This window comes from Pteronotus mesoamericanus, unplaced genomic scaffold, assembly GCF_021234165.1.
Source record: "Pteronotus mesoamericanus isolate MK-2021 breed Mesoamerican mustached bat unplaced genomic scaffold, CSHL_Meso_final contig_20, whole genome shotgun sequence".
NCBI classification, from domain to species: domain Eukaryota; kingdom Metazoa; phylum Chordata; class Mammalia; order Chiroptera; family Mormoopidae; genus Pteronotus; species Pteronotus mesoamericanus.
The window spans coordinates 61,251,148-61,272,305 of record NW_026555085.1 but is presented as its reverse complement, the minus strand read 5'-3'; the positions used below and the strand labels follow the sequence as shown (position 1 = coordinate 61,272,305).

The 21,158-nt window shown below is 34.9% G+C and overlaps 1 protein-coding gene across 1 annotated transcript in view; it reads left to right on the top strand.

The window, feature by feature from the left end:
• The window catches only part of ATG5 (autophagy related 5), a 116,518-nt gene that overhangs the window by 44,599 nt on the left and 50,761 nt on the right, over positions 1–21,158 (top strand). Inside the window, exon 6 of the mRNA XM_054569776.1 lies at positions 15,310–15,404. Within this exon, the coding sequence (XP_054425751.1) occupies positions 15,310–15,404 (95 nt within the window). The remainder of the gene's footprint in view (positions 1–15,309; positions 15,405–21,158) is intronic.

Below are 21,158 nucleotides of genomic sequence, written 5' to 3'. Positions count from 1 at the left end.
ACATCCTTACATGTGCCTATGTAGCCTAACATTTTGTTTTTAATTTTTAAAAATTTTTTAATTTTTTTAAGATTTAGGTAAAACTGACATTTAATATCTTAATTTCAGATGTACAACATAATGATTCAATATGTGTATATATTGCAGAAATGATCACTACAATGTCTAGTTAACATCCATTACCCTACATAGTTAGAAACACTTTTTTTCTTGTAATGAGAACTTTTAAGATCTAGTGACTTTCAGATACACAATACAGTATTATTAACTATAGTTACCATGTGTTACATTACGTTCCCCAGGACTTATTTGTTTTATAACTGGAAATTTGTACTGTTGACCCCCTTTGCTCATTTTTTTGACCCCCTCCATCCCTGCCTCTGACAACCACGATCTGTTTTCTACCTGTGAACCTGTTTTTTGTTTGTTTCATAGATTCCACATATTAGATCATAGAGTATTTGTCTTTGATTCATTTCACTGAGCATAATGCCCTGAGATCCATTTATGTTGTTGCAAATGGCTGAATAATACACCACTGTATAAATGTACTACGTTTTCTTTATTTGTTTATCAGGGGACACTTAGGTTGTTTCCATATCTTGGCTATTGTAAATAAGACTGCAGTGAACATACATTTTTTCAACTTAGTGTTTTCATTTTCTATTTCCAGTAAATACCCAAAAGTAAAATTGCTGAATCATTTGATAGTTAGCTATTTTTAATTTTTAGAGGCACCTCCATACTGATTTCCGTAGTATCTGCACTAATTTACATTTCCACCAACAGTGCACAGGGATTCCCTTTTCTCCACATCCTCTTGAACACTTTTTATTTCTTATCTTTTTGATAATATCTATTCTATCAGGTATGAGGTCATATCTTGCTGTGGTTTTGATTGCATTTCCTTAATGATTAGTGGTGTTGAGCATCTTTTCATCTACCTGCTGGTCATCTGTATGCCCTCTTTGGGAAAATGTCTTTTTAGGTCTGCTCATTTTAATCAGATTGGAATGGGGATTTTTTTCTTTTTCTTCTTTTTTTTCCTTTTTTTCCTTTTTCTTTTTTTTTTCTTTTTGCTGTTAAGTTATATGAGTTCTTTGTATATTTTGAATAATAACCCCTTATCAGGAATATCATTTGCAAAATATCTTCTCCCATTTGATTATTTTTTTGTTTTGTTGATGGTTTCCTTTGTTGTGTAGCTTTTTAGTTTGATGTAATCCCACTTGTTTATTTTTTGCTTTTGTGACTGATTTAAAAAATCATTGCCAAGACCTGTGCTGATGTATATATGTGTATATAGTTTAACTTATTTTGTTTTTGAATGAATGTTGTGGTTCAAAACTTAATTTCATGATTCTCGTTAAGAGAGAGAATAGCCAAGATGTATTTACTTTCCTAATATTTTTTTGTTTTGTCAGTTAGCTCCTCCTCATTTTTCTCTAGACCAGTTTTCTCAGAGTGTAGACAGTGGGCCAGAAGCATCAGCATTACCTAGGAGCTGATTAGAAATGCGCACTCGGCTACCTGAATCAGCCTCTGGGTGCATCCCAGCAGCCTGTGGTTCAGCAAGCCCCCCTCCAGGTGATTACGATGCACTACACTCAGTTTGAGAATACTGCTCTGGAGCTGTATTTCTCAGCTTTGGCATTATAGAGATTTTGGACTGGATAACCCTTTGATGTTGGGGAAGAGAAGGGGCTGTACTCTGCTCTGTAGGATGTTTGGCAGCATTCCTATCCTCCACCCACTTGCTAGAGGCCAGTAGGACACTACTCCCCACTCTTGATCATGACATTAAAAATGTCTCTAGACATTGCCAAATATCCCCATAGTGGTAGAATCATCCCATTGGAGAACCACTGCTCTGAAGAGAGGTGATGTAGAGTTAATGGATTAAACTGCTTCTCCTTTAGAGTAGCACTGACCACTTACTGGATCCCCAAATTCTATGCTAGGCATTTTACCTGAATTATTACTGTTAACCACAACAGCCTTGCAAGATATTTTTAAAAGTGTTAAGCTTGGGTCAACCCATTTATGAAGTTTCTCAATCTGTTTCACCAGCTCAGCCCTTGAGAACGAGTATGTTTAGTTGTTATAATGATTGATTTAGACTATTTTGGAACTATATTGTTTAAAAAAAAGAAATTCGGCATATAACCAAATAGTTATTTTAACCAGTTAACTCTTATATGTAAACCTAGTCATAATTGTTTCTGGATGATGGGGACTATTTTATTTTTACTGAGGTGACTGCTAAATGACAAATGAATGAATAATAGCATGCTATCACTTCGGTAAGACTAATTGTGTTTACATTTTTGAAGAACAGGTGTCTTGGTTTCTTTTCCTTGCTTCCTTTCCTCTTCCTCTTTAGCTTTCGTTGTGGCACTTGATCTAGTTTTGCATGAGTTAATAACACTTCTTCTGTCTCCTTTACCTCTCATTTAAATTTACCTAGTCTCTGATCCATTCATTCCTTCATTATTTTTCTGGGGTCTGGATGGCCAGGTAAACATTTTAGATCAACAGTCTGTAATTAATGCTACCAGTGTGTGACCTGTTCCCAGATATCTATTTCACCCACTTTTTAACAAAGACATGGCAATTACTTTATTGATAATTTCAAGCCTCTCCTTCCCCATTCTCCCACCCTATCTCTGTGACATTCTTTTCACTCCATCTCTGCCTAGGCAGACCAGTCCTGATTTAGTGGCTGTGAAAATGAGTTCTGCATGTAAGAATTCTATGTATTAGTGATGTCTTTACCTGAACCAAAGAAGTAAGTGCAGTTTGATAATAGTGCTAATTTCTTATTATTCATTGCATGTTTCTTACTGCTTTAAAAACTACAGAAAATTCAGAAAGTCTTTTATGTGAAAATCATATTTGAATATTAAACTATGCCAGTGTTTTAATTAGCATTCTGAGAGCTGCAGGGTTTCAACCCAAACACTAAAAAGTAGCCCATTTTAAAAAAAGCAGTACAAAATAAGTACATTTGTTCATCTAAGATACAGCATGTTCAGTCAAGTTCTGATTTTTATCTTCAAAGTGACTTTCTACTTAAGCATTTCTTCCCACAGGGTCCATTTAGGATTCAGACTATTCTTGATTACCTGGCTTTTTTTTTTTTTTTTTAACCTAACATTTCTTTCGTTAACAGTAGATGGAAATATCTCAAAGTATTTTTAATTGGAGTTAATTTCCATAAAAGATTTGATCAACAAGTTTTCGCTTTATTTCAGATTACCATAAGCTACACTTAGAACTAAACTTCAAGATTCTGTGGCTGTTTTTCTTGATCTGTCTTCTTGTTTTTGTTAATTCATGTCTTAGATTTTCTCATAGGCTTGTTAAGGGGAAAAGCTTTACATTTAGAAGTTTTCCTCCCAATATTTTTATCTGTCAAATTAATGATGTTACACTCAAAGAATGTTATATACTCAAAAGAATACTGTGTAAGATTCAGATATTTGAGTTGTAAGTGAATATGGGTAGAGTTGAGAAATACGGGTAGAATAATTTCAAATATTAATAACTGTATTTTTGTTTTTACTGTTAGAATTCTTGGAAATCCTGAATAACTTTTTGTGCCTTATAGAATACATTATGTATATCACGTATCACTAAAAGCTGCTGGATATGTTTAAAATAATATTTAACCCAGAATAAATTTATTATGAGAAGTAATAAACTATAGTTTATAAAATACTCAGTGGGCCCTATTTTTTGAGGTATATGTATTAATCTTAAGAATCAACTTTGGCAATGAATGAGTTAAAATAATTTAACACCTCAATAATCCTACTGGCTAAAATTCAAACTATGATTTTTCAATTTCACTCATCATTGTCCTTGTCTTCTTTTAAGAGGTAGTTCCTAATTAAGTGATGTTTTCAATTGATTATCACAGTGCATTTTCCCTGGTTCTCATCGAAAAATTATGACTTAGTGAACATGTTGAAGCAAATATTATTTCTGCAGCAGTGACTGCTGACTTTTCAGTTTTGTCATGTGTAACTGCCAAAGAGTATGAAACTGTTGTGGTTACTAAAAAATTACTTTTCTTCCCACTTTCTAAGTTCTTCTCACTGGGCTAGCAATCAAATCAACAGGGACAGAATAACAGGAGGAGAAGTACAAAATGTATTCTATGAATGCACAGTTTAGATGGGGGTGCCATCTAAAAATGAGGCCCCCAAATGCATCAGGCAGTGTGAAATTTGTATGCCATTATGGATGAAGGAGAAAGTGGGACAGGGTTCTGAGATTTCAAAGGAATAGGCAATTTATAGGTAGCTGCGGATGAGCAGAACACAAGTGGCAGGCAAATTCTTGCTAGCCACCCAGAAGCCGTGGGACATGGGGCCATCCAGCTACTAGGCAACTGCCTGGAGCCTGCCTATCTAAAGGTTTAAGGTGAATATGCTAAGTTTCCCTTCCTGGACCTGGCCTTCCCATCTAAATCTCTTGGGCAGGAAAGGGAAGGGAGTCAGGAGTTCTTTATGCGTCTTTTGTTTCTTAAAAACCAGTTTAAAATTGATATCCCAAAAGGCAGAGTTTTGGGGTGGTAAAACTTTGTTTCCCTTCACTGTTTTACCTGACACTACCATGAATTTTGAAGTATAAAACTATGGAATTTTTGATAATATGAACATTCCATTTATTAATGGTTTCCCAGATTCTTGTTAATCATAGTTTATTGAATTGACTGAACTTGGAGTTTTGCCAAGCAAGTAGTGTTTTTATTTGTAGAAATGTAACTGAAAGCTTTCTGTGATATAGTTGCATACCTTAGAGTCTACTGGCTCAATGAGCTCAGACAAATATTTACTGTATTTTGCCACATATAATGCATATTTTTTGCCCAAATTTTTGAGGGAAAAATAGAGGTGCGCAATATACATGGGTAGTACTAATTCCATATCTATATACGTGTTTTTAATTGATTTATTTATGCTAATACATTAAAAGTGTAACTCTAAAAAGCAATAACAATATCCGTATGTAAAATAATTCCCTGGAATATGATAACCAGCTTTGTTTCTAAATATAAATAAAAATTGAATTAAAAAATTGAAATGAAAGATTTTTTTCCTGAAAGTTTGGGCCAAAAATGTGGGCATGTAATATACATGGGAACACATGATACATGGTGAAATATGAGTACCTGCTTTGAACTGCAGTGTCCTCCTATGTAAAATGTTGTGAAAATCAACATAAAATCCATACTGGGTTTTAAAAACACCTAAATTCTGTTCAGGTATGTCATTATTAATAAAAGTGATCTCTGAGGTCCTATTACAATCAGAATCCACAACTTTTTAATCTAGCATATTTTGTTCAGTACCATTTCTTTACCAGCCCAAATTTTAACATGCTTTTAAGCATCTGTCATTTAGTTATCTGCATTTGAAGAGATGGGGGAAGGTTGGGGAGGGCTTGAACTATCAAGCACTACTAATTTGAAGATTAAGAACCAATTAGACCTGCTAAAACTTGTGATAATTTTATGTATGTCAATTTGGCTTCCCTAACTACATATTAGGAGAAGGAAAAGGCCTGCTGTGTACATGTTATATTTTGCTTGCTTTTGTTTTTTAATTCTTCAGATCTCTCAGTACTCAGTTAGGTACATAATAAGAGCATATTGTTTGATAGATTTACCTTTGTGCAGATCCTACAAAGTAAAAACTTGTTTGAGCACACTTTTCTTTCTATCAGTTCTTTTACTCCTCCTTTTTAAATCCTTGCCCAGAATTAAACTGGATATTCATAATATGAACTGTTTGCAAATTAGGAACTTTTTAAAAAGATGTATTTTTCTTATAGCCACCACAGACAGGTTAGGTGAAATAGAACATAATTTACCTGGAATTATATTACACTTAATAAATTTCTGTGGTGTCCCAGGCCTGTATACTTTTGTATGCATTATCTCAGTGATTCCTCAGAATTAGATAAACATTATCAACTTTGAAAATGAGGAAATGAACTCACAGAGCTGGTAAAAGGTGGAGCCGGGATTTGAACCTAGATCTCTGATTTAAAAATGAGTGTATTTTTAATTATATCTCCAGGTTGTTAACTCTGGCTACATACTAGAATCATGTTGGAGCTTCCCGAAGTACAGCTGCCGGGAAGTCTGAAATAATTGGTCTAGAGTGGGAGCCTGACATTAGTATTTTTTTAAAGCTCCTCAGGGAGACCCAAGTGAGCACCTAATGCTGAGAAATGTTGCATTACTTACTGCATCTCCAGTGACCAGTGAGCAGTGCCCCCTGTCTTTTTAAAAGGATTTTGTTGTTTGTCAATGAGTAATTATTAATAGGATTTTCTCATTTACATTTTCTCATCAGAAGCATGAGGGATTGGTATTAGAAAAGATAATATCCTGCATACTAAACTGCAGAGAGACAGTGAATATAATGGAATATCTATTTCTTTGTCAGTCTTTCAAAAATTAAAATAGATTTTTGTTTTTGTCTTATGACTTCGGAATGCTCTCTGGGTGAATGAAAAATGAGCTTTATTATTCCTTAAATTTGTTTCTGGCTGACTGAATTAAGAGGGTGATAAACTGTAATTTAGCCTAAGAGGAAAAACATTTTCTCAATTTACAGTAGTTTTAAAAGGTACTAAATCAGATTATTGGTTATAAATCTATAGGTGATTTATACTGGAATACATTTAGTTAATTAATCTTGTCCTGCCACTCTACTATATCTCTGTAAATCTTTTTGGCAAACAAGATACTTTTTACAGAATTGTCTTTTAGAGTAAGTGAAGACTGCAGTATAATTTTAAATTCTTTTATTTTTAAGATGAGTACACAGAATAAGCTGGGTTTGTTTTTTGTTTTTTTTTACATTGTGAAATTTTTGAATTCTGAATCTCTTATGTTGTTACTGGCCCAATTTCAAAATAAATTTGAGATAAACTTTTCTTAATTGGTTGGAATACAGTACTTGAATTCTGTCTACTTAAAAATAAAGTCAATTACTGGATTGACTTGGAATACATAAAGATGTTACAGTAATGGTTTATTGGCTTGTGATATTGAAATTAAAATTTACAGCTTGCTTTTTTCAATACTTCATGACATTAGTTTTAAGTTTCCAGCAGTATTTTTTTAACCATTTATAAAGGACCTAATTTTGACTGGCTCCATTTGTAGACTGATGCTATAAAGGTATAACAACTGTGAGCTTCTTCCCAGATTAACAAGAAACATTTTTATTTTTACTCTGCTGTTTCCTAATATTTTAAGACATGTTAGGAGAGTAAGGGGTTGAGAAGGAATGGTTATTAGATCTTAAAGGTAGTAGAAGTAGAACTCAGATCAGCCTGCCAAGACTGAAGGACACCCAGATGTTGACTTAAATCTTCTTGGAACACTGTTCCTGGCCCCACCAGTATTTCATGATATGGCTGGAGATTAATGCAGTTGAAATTGATGAAAGGTAAATGGTAACTAAATTGTTTCCACAGAGTGAAAAAATAGGGCCTTGTATGGCAGTTGAAAGGATTGGAGGAAGCAAAATAGGACCTAAAGGGGATTTGGTGCTGTTTGTAAAGTGTTGGAACTAGATTGTGTTATGGCTCTTACTCTCCCCACCATGTCTGGCAAAGGTTACTCAATTGCATTACTCCGGGAGGCAGGATTCACACAGAATATGATGTGAATGGTACAGACTTCCTGGCCCTGAGCCAGACTATACACTCCAGCAATCCTGTGATGATGGGGTTTAGGCAGAAACACTTTTCCATACTTGTTTTTACTCTTCGTTTACCTTGTTGCTGAATCTAGAAGCTTAGTACCTTTGTCAGCCTGAGAGACAAAACACCTACGTAGTGCTTACTTTGTTCCAGGTACTACTGTAAGTATTTTGCATATATTAACTCATTTATTCCTTCCATTTTACAAATGAGGAAATTGATACATAAAGTTTAAAAGTATCCTGCTTAAATTTACCCAGATATTAATCCCTGAGGAGGTCACTGCTGATCTGAGAGATGCAAACTCTTTTCTTAAATATTGTTACATATATTGGATGCGTAAGTTCAGAGTCATGACTAGCTACATGTTTGTACTTGACTAATGTTAACCCATAACGTTTAAGCCATCAATTTGGTTATAACACATGTCATGTTATAACCAAAAAATGTATTAGGTGTTACGTGCATCCAAAAGGAGTCCCTTATCAAAATAGTTTTGCAAGTGTTACAAAAAATATTTATGCCTTGAGCATAGCAATATTGTTTGCAATAACTGTTACAAACGTTTTGCAAAGCCAGCTATTGAAGATTCTGATTAATTAATGTTAAAGACATTTTTTGGTTGTATTTCTTCTTCTTTTTTTTTTTTTTTTTAGCAAATCCATGTTTCCATTATTTGAAAAGAAAATTTTTATTCTTTATGTTTTTATATTTCTTTAATAATTTCTAGGTTGTAACTGAAAATTAATAAAAAATCATGTACTTTAAGATATAATACAAATTTGCAGGGGGGGTTTTGTTTTTTGTGGGGTTTTGGGGGGATTTTTTTTGCATTTCAGCATATACTAGTAATGAATGTATCTCTCAGATACATGCGACCTACGCTGTAAGTTTTTTGAGTGTGACCTCCCTAGGGTAAATGGCAAAGTTAGGCAGCAAACCTGGACAGTGGCGCTCCAGAGTGTCTGCTTCTTCTACTCTGCTATGCTGCATTTGGTGTTCCTTCTTTTTGTTTTTCCTATTTGCCTAAATCAGTCATTCATTTAGTTATGTAGTCATTTAACAAAAGTTTATTGAGCATGTACTTTACGCCAGGAACTTTATAGGACTGAAAACAAATACCTTGCCCTCGTGGAACTTATATTTTAGTTTGGAGAGAGAGACAGTTAATAATTAAGTGATTGGATAATTTTAAATAATGGTTAAGTGTTTAGAAGAAAACAGAATAATGCTTTAGCTGAACTTAGGGAAATCTCTGAAGCAGTGACACCTTTTTTTGAGACTTAAATAATGGCAAAGAAGCTGCTGTAAAAAGATTAGAAAAGTGGGAGGACTTAAAGCTACTAAAATTGTGGTAGGACAATGAGCTTGATATTTTCTAGGGACAGAAAAGTAAAGTAGAGTGACTTGGAGCTTAGTAAGTAGGAAGATTGGTAGGCAGTGAGATCTGAGATGGATGTAGGGAACTCTGCATTCCAGGAAGATGAGAGGCAGCTGAAAAGAACCTGCTTCCTGGGACAGAAATATGGTATTACTGACATTGTGGTTGCTTGTGTGCAGAGTTTGGGCAGGGAACAATCTACCCCAGCTGCAGGCAATAAGGAGGTACAGGAGATTGTTTTTTAAAATAATGATTCTAGTACTAAACTTCATATAACCATATTATTAAAGTACATCATAAAGCGTTATTCCTTATGACCCATTAGAAAAGTGTTTGGAAATATATTCATTAATGATATGATTCAGTTTGTGTTTTAAAAGCACATTCAATGCTATGTAGCAGAGAATAATTAGGAGGCTGTACAGTGGTTCAGTTGAGAGATGAAAGTTGTAGCAATGAATACAGAGAGAATTAATTGCACTCTAAATATATATATATTGATTATTCTTCTTGACGCCCATTTTCCAGACTTGTAGCACTACTTCTGTAGGGCAAAGTAGTAAATAAATATCCTATTCTGAGACAGTGGTAGTCCAGGTCAAAATTTGCTTAGGATGCAGGTTTTATTGCTCTTCTGATTCACTCAACCAACCAGTTCTCCAGGGTGCAGTCTTTCTCCAAGGTGAGTGTTTATGAACAGGATGTAAGGATTAGCCTTCAGGATTGGCGTTTCTCTCGGCCTTAATGTGGAGACCCTCACGCTGACCCTGCCTACTTCTGTCTTCATGATGAATTTTGAGGGGGCCTTGAAGTCTTTCAAGGCTTCTTTGCTTTGGTTAGAGTCTCCCCACAGACCTACCTCTATATCTTTATACCTCAAACAGGAGGGGTCATAGAAATATGTGATTAGTTCTGTAGAGCAGCATCTAAGCACCAGTGGATGTGCTGTCATAAAGAGACTGCTTCTTGCCACGGTTCAGCCTCACTGTCCTATTAACATAAGGTTCCCTTAATTTGATTTGACTCAGAAGACAAATGAGTTTCAAGAAACAGGTCACCTTTTTAACACACCTGCATTAGGCACCCTACCAGTAATTGCTGTTTCTTCTTTTCCTTCCTATTTTGCTTTTCAAAGATACTTAGCATATTACATAAGAAGAAACTTAATTCAAATAGGTCTGTAGCTGAATGTGCTGTCTGTTACATATTTTAAAAGCTTCAGGTCAAAATACTACATATATTACATGACTGTTTTTGGTGATTTGAATAATGTTGATAAATGCAAATTTTGTGAAGAGTGGGTTCCTTTCATTGTGGTTTTCAACCATTTGCTTTTCTCTTCACAGAAACACCTAAAGCTTGTTTTTTATGAGCCATCATTATCTGATACTTATTTGGGGTGTTATAAATCTGTTCTTTTTGACATCACAGACATTAAAGGCAGGAAGTGGATATTGTGTGCATGTGGAGGCCATTTTATTCCTTTTCAGTAGTTCGAGGGTTTCAGCCAGCGACAACACATGACTGAATGTGGCTGAGTAGCAGTCCCATTGATGTCTTCCATGTCACCTATACGTTATTTGTAGTGTGAGAATGTTAAAAATTATTTTACCTTCAGTTCTTAACTCTCATGAAGCTCAAGTGAAAGAATAGAGGCATCCTTTAAAATTGTCACTTTTTTATTCAGTTTTTTCCAAGTGAGGAACAAAGAATAACATGTAATATACCTTATTTCTTATATTCTTCTTAGGGAGATCTTTGATTAAAAAATTTTTTTCTGGATTTGTTTTTTTTTTTTAACTTCCAAAACCAATATGAAAGCTTAATCAGCAGAGAGTGAGGAAAATTAGGTGTCCACCAGGGTTTTTGAAGACCTCCCCTTTTAATATCTTTTTACTTTAAATCATTGACTTTGTATAGTACAGTCCTTCAATTTTGTGATCCTTGATCTGGTAGCCTTCTTCAATGAATGTTAAGTTTGTAAAACAGAAACCAACTCATTACTTATGTTGTTAGTATCTCTGGCAAGAGGTGCGTAAGTGCTCTTCCATCCTTTGAATGAGTTAGGTTCCTTATAGTTTTCATTTTCTCCTCCTTGGTTTTTTGTTTATTGTTTTAGAATTAGATCTAAATTAATTTGAAAGTTGTTGAAATTGATGTACATTTACCTACATTTACAGTTTAAAAAATTAACAGCTAAAACCATCATGTTTCTTTTACTTGTCAATACTGTCAATACTGTTTTATGGCTAATAAAACAGATAACCAATTTTACTACTTATAACTAACAGCATGGTTTTAATTTTTAAAGTATTGCACAGTAACAAGTCACTGTGTTCTTGATTCACTAATTAGTAGGAAAGTAGCAGTGCATCCTTACTCTAGTTTTAATTACTGACTAGAAGATAGAAGAGATACTTTTATTACAAAATCCAGTGTGGAAGACATTTGGTTATACACTCATTCGATACTGATTTTCTTTTAATTCCTTCTATTTATGTCTGTCTTGTTATGTCTCCAACCAAGAATAATCTTTTAAAAGTCAAAGTTTTTTGTACTATTGAGGAAATTCCTAATTTTATATAAGAACATGACATTTTATAAGAAGATTAAAAGCTAATATTAATTAATACAGATCTTTTATTATGTCTTTATTTCTTTTAAACATAGTTGTATCAGAGTGGGTTCAGTCTAGAGATAGAAACCACACAGAGGGTTAACAGCATAAGATTTTATGTAATGAATTATTAAATTCTGATAAAAGAATCACAAAAGTATGACTATATATGGTAGGTACCTATGACCAAGAGAAGGAGGTCACACTTACAAGGAACCCTTTTCCAAGGCTGGGTTTAGAAATTGTTGGAGAAGGTCAAGTTCACCTCAGCGGATTAGTTGGAAAATTTACTTCTTTGCCCTGATTAGAGCTGGCCTGTCGTCACTGCACAATCAGGGCAACGTGGAGTGCAGGCCACCAGTAACAGGTGTCATGGGTGTGCAGAGGGAGTGGTAGCTCTGTGGGAAAGCGCAGTCAAGCCACTCCTGTGGGTCTCCATAGGAAATCAGGTTGCTGGAAAGGGCAGGGGGACTGCAGTCGGGAACTGCTTCTCCTGTGGTGTCCTTTCAGAAACAGACTGAAAGCTTAATGTGCTTGTCACAATAGAGGTGCTTAAAGAAATTGTGGCAGTGCCTATATATTGAAGGGTGACTTTGGAACTGAGTCATTAAATTGATAATGGGCACAATATATTTTCCCAGGTTTTTTGGAGGGTTTTTTGTGGGTTTTTTTGGCCATATAGGTGTGTGAAAACTATTAATAACCTTCCTGTACTTTTTATTGTATGTTTGTATTTGCTTTCCTTTCTTTAGTCCTCTTGACATTTAGAGTCAGATAATTCTTGGTTGTGGGAAGCTGTCCTGTGCACTGTATGGTGTTCAGCAACATCCCTGACCTGTACCCACTAGATGCTAGGAACATACACGTATATAATTGTGACAGCCAAAAATGTCTCCAGACCTGCTGGAGAACAGAATCTTACCTGGTTAAGAATCACTGCTTTAGCCCATGTCTTCTTATTTTTTTTTCCCTCCCTGTTAGAAAAAGTATAAATCTTTCATCTTACAGTTTTTCTTGTGGTTTTTAACAAGTTCTATTTTAACAAAAGAGAGTGTCTTAAATAATTACAAACTTTTGTTTTTAGAAGAGACATTAGAAGCTATTTAATCTAACACCTTGGTTTCATCTATAAGTGAATTAGGGTAGACTTTTTGATCGATTTGTTTCTGAACACGTAGCTATGTAGTTGCAGACCTAAGATTAGGACCCAGAACTTTCAATGAAAAGTTCTATACATAAATTTCTGTTACTCATTCCTTGACTCAAGACCATATAGTATGCATGCATTGTAGGTAGGTGCTTGAGATCATTAATGGTGAGGCAGTGAGTAAAAAAGTGTTGAAAGAATAATTGATTCATATATGAAAGAACTGTGGTCAGAGGGGCTCCTCTGAGATGCAGTTTTGTGGTTCTAACTGTTGAAACGGTTGTGGACTTTGAATCAGAAGACCAAGAGTCTGGTCCTGGTTCTGAATTAACTTCATAACAACCTGGACCTTAGTTGTCATTTTTGAAATTTTACTAAACTAACTATTCTAAATTCCCTGTGACACCAGTTTTAGCGTAGTATCAGCCTTTCTCCATTGGAGTTGAGGATGAGAGTAGAGAAGGCCTAGAGCCTGTCACAGTATTCTAGGACAGGGGTATAAGGAGAAACAGTTAGTCCTGGCTGGTGTGGCTCAGTGGATTGAGCACAGGCCTGTGAACCAAAGGGTCACTGGTTCGATAACCAGTGAGGGCACATGCCTGGATTGCAGGCCAAGTCCCCAGTAGGGGTCACGTGAGAGGCAACCACACACTGATATTTCTCTCCCTCTTTCCCCTCCCCTCTCTCTAAAAATGAATAAATAAAATCTTTAAAAATAAAATGTTTCTTAAAAAAAAAAAACAATTAAACTTTCTTTTATATAGTTTTGATGGCCTAAACAGAATGGATAGATTGCCAGGTAATTGGACTGAGGCAAATCTAGTATTATAGTAGTGAATATGCTTTAATACCAAACTGCTCTGAAATTCTGGAGCTGTTAGTGTTTTACAGAGATTTGATTCTGAGAAAAAAATTATTTTAAGGTAGAATTCTGGGTGAGTTAAGGAGTTAAAAAACAATGCACAGAATTGGGGAAAATATTTGCTTATCCTATATCAGATAAAGGATTTGTATCCAGAATACGTAAGGAACTCTTATAATATACAGCAATAAAAAAATTAAAAAGGGGAAAAAGATTTGATGGACACTGCTCCAAAGAAGGTATATAAATGGCCAGTAACCAAATGAAAAGATGCTCAGTATAACTAATCCTTAGGGAAATGAAGTTGAAACCATAAGGAGATACCACATCACACCCACTAGGGATGACTGTAATAGAAAAGATGGACAAAAACAAGTGTTGGCATGGATGTGGACAAATTGGAACATTTATACATTTCTGATGGGAATGTAAATTGGTGCTCCCGCTTTGAAAAACAGTTTGGCAATTCCTCAAGACTTAATTACCATATGGCAGTTAAAGAGTTACCATATAACTCAGCAATTCCACTGCTGGGGGGGGCAGGCCGGAGGAGGAGGTGTGTAAAAGAAAATTGAAAATGTGTATCAAGTATCCAAGTTCAAGAATTTGTACATGAATATTCATAGTAGCTAACAAGTAGACACAATTTAAATGTGGCGTCTCCATACAATTAAATATTATTTGGCCATAAATACTAATGAAGTTGTGATACATGGTACAGCATGAATGAACCTTGAAAGCATAGTCTGAAAAAGAGAGAGAGCGAACAGATGCTAAAGGCCACATATTGTATGATTCCATTTATATGAAATTTCTGGAAGAGAGTTGAGATTAGTGATTTCCAGGGGGTGGAGGAGGGAGAAAGGAAGTAATTATTAAAGGGTACAGATTTCGTTTGAGGATGACGAAAATTTTCTGAAATTAGATGTTGGCAATGGATGTACTAAAAAAACACTCTGAATGTACTAAAAAAACACTCAGTTGTACACTTTAAAAGGATGAATTTTATGGTATGTAAACTACATCTTAGTAAAGTGGGTTTTTTAAAAAATTGAACCTGAAAATTTTAAAAAGGTGTTGTTTAGTCAGTTCATATTTGTTCACATTTCTTCCAAAGCATTTCCTATAATTTCACTGTGTTTTTTTCCTGTTTAATGTTTACTCTGTTTGATATTTTTGACTTTGTTTCTTTAAGCAAGTTTTGGTTAAAATTTAGCTCACCTGAAGCTATTGCCTTTATAGGTTAAACAGTAGGAATAGGACAAAGGATATCAAGACATTCATCCCTGTCTGATGTTTTTTGCATTGATAACACATGTAGTCATAATCTGTTTAGGGTTTCTCTTATGAGAAAAAATGTTTATGTGAATTATCCAGGAAGAAGAAACAATAATGTAAAAATTAATTTTCTATCTTGTTTTATATTTAGTTAAAGAGGCATAAGCTTAATGAAAAAATAGCATACAAATGATGCCCTTTTAAAAACTTTGAAGAGGTAGATGTTTAACAATTTTCAACTCTTCATGTGAAGAATTAAAATTATAATGTTCATTTTTAATAATTTATCATTACAGACAGATTTGACCAGTTTTGGGCCATCAATCGGAAACTCATGGAATATCCTGCAGAAGAAAATGGATTTCGTTACATCCCTTTTAGAATATATCAGGTAGGAAGTGACATTTTTAACAACAACTTATGAAAGCCACAGACATCTTCCTTCTTGAAGTACTCTAATCTAAAACTCTTTTTAAGTTTGAACAGTAACAGAATGGTATTTCTTAGGGCTTTCCAGACTTGTTTCTTTTGGCAAACAAAAGACTGCACTGAAATATTTGTCTCCTATACAGTTGATCTTCATTATTTGCAGGATCTGCATTTGCAGATCTGCCTGCTTGCTAAAATTCATTTGGAGCCCCACAGCCAGTGCTCATGAGCAGTGCTATCACGGACTTGTGCTGAGGGACGAAAAATTTGATTTGCCCAGTGCACATTCTCAGCATTGCTGTTGCCTTCTTGTTCCCTCTCTCACACTGTGAACAAGTGACTTTTCCGCATCTATGTAGGGCCACATTTTTCACATTTTTTGCTTTTTGGGTACCAAAAAACGCCCAAGCATAGTGCTGAAGTGCTGTCTTTACACAAAAACACACATAAAACAAAGTTATATGTTGATCAATTGAAGAACATGTGACCAGAGGTTCTAGTAACCCAACTGTATATTGCCCCTAGGAACAGTGGTTCAGTATTGCTAATTCATTGTTTGTGGTGACTATATATAAGTACTGCAGATAGGAAGAATCAACAGTCTTCATTGTCATGCAGTAAAATAGATAATAAGTACCTTCACTACACCCTTTTATGGGATAAAGAAACTCCATGTTTCTGTAGAGTACTTTAAAATTCCTATGTGTTTTTCATATAGCAAATAGTAAATAGTTGTTGAATGAACGGTATTACAGAAAGCAAGTTACCTATTATGGAAAAAAAAAGTTAATAGGAATTGGAAACATAATACTAAAAATATAAACTCTAATCCAGCAGAACTTCCATTCAAACTCAAAGAGATAGTGTTTTAACTTGTCCTTGCAGACATTTTCACTGTTCCACAGTCTTTATTCTTAGTTACTTTGATAGTTATTTTTAAATTTTTTTTGGTAGAGCTATCATGTAGAGAAAACAAATTGTCTAATTGAAAATAAGTAAACAAAAATCCCAGTATACTCAAAGAATGAAAAATATTTCTGACTTATGGTTGCTTTTCATTGATTTCATTAACATAATGACAGATTATTTTTAGTTTGTAGATTCATAAATGAGAAAAATGCCCAGTGGAATAACACCAGATTATCTAATTAGCCACACTCCCCTGCTTCCTTTTTAAATAGGAAAATAAAATTTTAATTCTACAAGTCTTTGTTAAACACAGTTATTACACAGTGGGTTTGAAAATACCACAGTTTATTTATAGTTTATCTTGTATTCATGAAGAATCTGAGACATTTTACAAAAAACAAAATGGAAACTCAGCATGAAATTACATAAGCTATGAATAAGTAAAACCCTCAGATTTATTAAATTGACCCACAAATTTGACTACGAGCTTTTTGTAACCTACTAGGTTGTCAGGGAAAGCTAAACTTTCTTGGGCATTACATAGGAAAGAAATTTCATTTAGAGGGGGCAAGGCAATACCATATCTACAGTAAAAAAATAATTGTTTCCATAAAGCTTCTTTCTAAAGTGTCACTCATTGATAACACAAAGTGTATCACAAGCCATGGATTATCCACAGTATAATAAAACAATCAGTGAAGTATTCGGACGGCTAAGACAGAAAAGATTTTTAGGTTATTTTATGGAAGAACATGTCTATCAAATAAGGAAAATAATTGATGGAACATGATAGTTGAGGATTGGAATTAACCAGTAAAGGTTAAGCTAGCAGAGGAGAGGAGAGATCAAGGAATGGAAGGGGAAATTTGTTCCTGCTCATATGGGAAAGTGTGAGTCTTCTCTGTATAGCAAGGAATAAAGCCATCTTCTGAGAACAGAAGTCTAGGAGTTTTGGCACCTATTATGTTCCACAGTGGCCAAGTAGAACAGTTCCTATATTTGCATTTAAAAAAATATTAGAGAAAGACTACAGGAAGCTTAGTTATTTCTACTGAGAAAGAAATATTTCACATTAGATGAGTCGGTACTCGCCACTTAGGTATTCCTTAAAAGAAGCTTTAGGATAGTTTTACAAAACTGGATTCAGTAATGATATGCTTTAGTTATTCCACAGAGAAAAGCCAAAATAGAGTCAGAGTTTATGGACTGAGTATAACATTTATAGTGGGTAAGATTTTTTATGTAGTCTGTAAATCTTGTAGCACTTTCTTCACCGTCACTGACATAAACATGCTGATTAAAATACAGGTTAAAAACAACAGGTTATCATAGAATTTTAGAGTAGTTTCCTAAGTTTTCTGAGTGGATTTCAAATTTGTTTAAGCCACAGCCCACTTTGGTTCTGAGTTTAGAAGGGGAGGGTGGATCGGGGCCAGTGGGATTGACTCGGGTGACTTGACTCTCTCCTCTTGGGGCCAGTAGCTGTAGCATTGACTATTTATGGAAAATATGAAGCACAGTTTTAAAATTACCTCTTTGTCTAGGCCTATACAGGTTCAGTGCTTTTCCCAAGTTTGGTAGTTCTTGATCTAGTTAGCACCCTGGATACACTGATAGCCTCAACATGCTAGTAACATATCTGAGGTAAGGTTAGATGTTTTTTAAAAAATCTGTGTAGTAGGATTTAGCATTGGGTTTTGTACACTGTAAGTGCTCCATGAGTACTTAGTTAATTGAATCCTGGGGTATTGAAAGGGTCAAGGATAACATAATTTTAAAGCTGAAAAAAGACCTTATAGTTCAAGTAATTCAAAACTGAGAAACTAGCAGATTTTCCTTAACTTTTAGATACATGATGGTTTTAACAAGAACAGTGCTATTGTAGCAGCTGAAGAACAAAAAAATACTTCTAAAATTAACTAAAATGATGGGAGAAGAGTAGGAACAAGTGAAAAAGAGCTATTGGAAGGGTAACTTAAAAATACAGTGCATGGCCAAGATCACAGTTTTGCCTTATTCACCTAATTTTGACCTCTTTTTGCTTCAGTGTCCTAGTTTGACAGTTCATAACTACATGTAAACCTCACTGAGGTCAGAAAGTTGTAAAATATTGGGAGACAAAAAGGATAAAGCAGTTGCTCTTAGAAAAGGAAGTTGTTTCCTAGAAGAGCACGGGAGGAGGAGAGGAGGAGTCCGGAGCCTGCCGCCCGGCTGTTCACGGGAGGCGGTCTGGCTGGGCCTGTTTCCGCATCCATGAAGTGAGAGGCGTGTGGCCGAGTGAGATTATACCTCTGGCTGCTGTTGTTCTTTACAGAAGCCATGTGACCAATTTATATCATTGTATCAGTGATGTTCTTATTTTTTAAAACATTTAAACTCCTGTTTTCAGAGCAGATTCATCATTTTCACAAGAGTCGTTTTCCTTTATGGTGCTGTTTGACTCAAGTCCTTAACAGTGCCATATGACTTACTACTAAAAATGAAATTTATACTTTTCTGGTGGTTCATCTTTTTATGAAGGCAGAATAATTGTTTTGTTCATGCGGTGTGTCCAAGGTCTAAAAGGTGCCTGGCATGTAGTAGGCATTTGTGAGTATTTGTTAATTCATTATATTATTCCTCGATAATTGATAGTTAATTGGGGGCTATTCTTCTATACCACGACCTCTATAGTAATGTGCCATAATGAATTCTCAGAGGTTAGCAAAGTATCTTATTTGTGGAATAGTTGAATAAAATATATCACAGACATCCCCAAGAGTTCCAGAACTGATTCGAGATATATACCTCCCAGCACTTACATGGATGGCTGGGTTCTGGCATGTGTATTTAACTACACTGTAATTTCCATATTGTAAATACTTTAAGCTCCTATAGGAAAAGTGTCTTATACTATTGCTTAACATGGGGATTATTGTCAGAATAATAGAGCAGATGTACAGAAAGGACATCTTCCTTTTCACATTTACATTCTTTTCTGGGGAAAATTGTCAGCTGTATCCATACCTCTTACTGTGGTGTCATAACACAGAAGGATTTAGAGAGAGGGGGAGGGGAGAGAGAAAGAATGTGTATGAGAGAGAGAATGGTTTTTATAAAGTTCTATAATTAGATAGAAAGTGGGAAGCTAGAGAATTCTCAAAATTTGCTTGATGAAATGTGGCTGCCAGGTGAGCCTCTGTCAGAGCAGACTGCTGCCTGATCTTTCCTGTGTCAAGATGAATGTGCGTTTTTTTCCTTAAATAGGAGGAGACAGAGCCTGAGGTTTTCAATTGACTTATATAACTTTTGTGTTGGCTTCACCCCTTTCCAGTTTGGTTCTTACATGAATTTGTTAAAATTTTAGAGGTGAGATATGTAAGTGAATATAAAGTTTAGGAGCCTTAGTTTTTCCCAATTGTTCATTTCCTGGCTTTTTCCATTTCCTATTTTGTATTTGCAGCTCTTCATTCTTTCCTTAACCAAAAGGAAGGTGGGCTCTGCTTTCCATTTTCCTAATTGTATGATCCGATGGTAATACAGGCTTCTCTTGCTGACTCCTTTACAGCTGATTTGTTTGAATGGTCGATATATTCCATTGATTTATGTAGCTTTTACTTATGCTGCATTTTGATTAATGTGGGTACTTTTTCTTTAACATGCTAGACATAAATCCCTGTACTATATGAAACCTTAAGTTAATAAGTTAATTTAAAGAAAACCTGAAAATCCAGGTTTTAATAAGATAAATGAAGGTCAGAATTTTGCTGAAGTTGTTTGTTTGTTTGTTTGTTTGTTTTGTAGAATCCTAATAGAATTCCTCTGTAGCAGGGGATAAAAAGGAAGGGCACTGAGTGTGCTTGAGTTAAGCCCATTTTATCTTTTGAAGCCTCGAAACCATCTTATGATGATGTAGGGATCATTATCTGATACCAAATAAAGGACACTGAAGCTGAGAGACTTTAAAGTCAATTCCTCAGTAGCACACACATGAAAAGTGGAAGTGCTAGAATTCAGACCTAGATGAGACTGAAAAAATATGATTTTATTTATAAAAATTAAGATTATGGAATTTTTAGGACATAATTATCACATAAAGTGAAGTTCTTCTTGACCAAATAAAGGTGATAGAAACCTAGAAAATCTCTTAACTGGTGATACTATTTAAAGGCTGACTTTTTTACATATTGTTGGAAAACTTTAGTTCTTTTTCATCTGCAATTTGATTATCATGGGTTGAAAATGACTATAGTCTAGTGACAGAGTTTTATTGGTAAAAGTAAAATAAATCCAAAAGTAGTCTAGATACCCATTACAGACCAAAATGTGTCATTTCTTGTCATTTACATAACAGTTTAGTTCGGTGTGTGAGTTTCGAGTCTGTGTGCCTGAAATCCAGGTGGTTCATATTAGCCAGTATTCTAGAGATGAGGTTAATGGCAGGAAGTGTTACAGAAATGTAACTAAAATGTTATTTAGAATAGCACATGTAAACAGATGGTGATTAATGAAGATATCTGTTAAAACGATTCTACAATGACTGTGAGGTCCTCAGCCATTGGTATTTAGCTTGCAGAGTGAATATTTGGCACATTATTTTTGTTTTCCAAAACAAGCAGTGGATTTATAAATGTTAACCTGCCAATGTCCTTTGTGTAAGAAAAGTTTGTCTTATCCATTCATTAACTCAGTAAGTTCATTTGCTCAAAAATAGTTGCATGCTCTGTCCTGTGCTGTGCGCAGGGATGCAGGTAGTGATTAATATCATATATCATCCATGTAAGTATACAAACAAATGTAAAATCACAGCTGTGATTGGTAGTGGGAA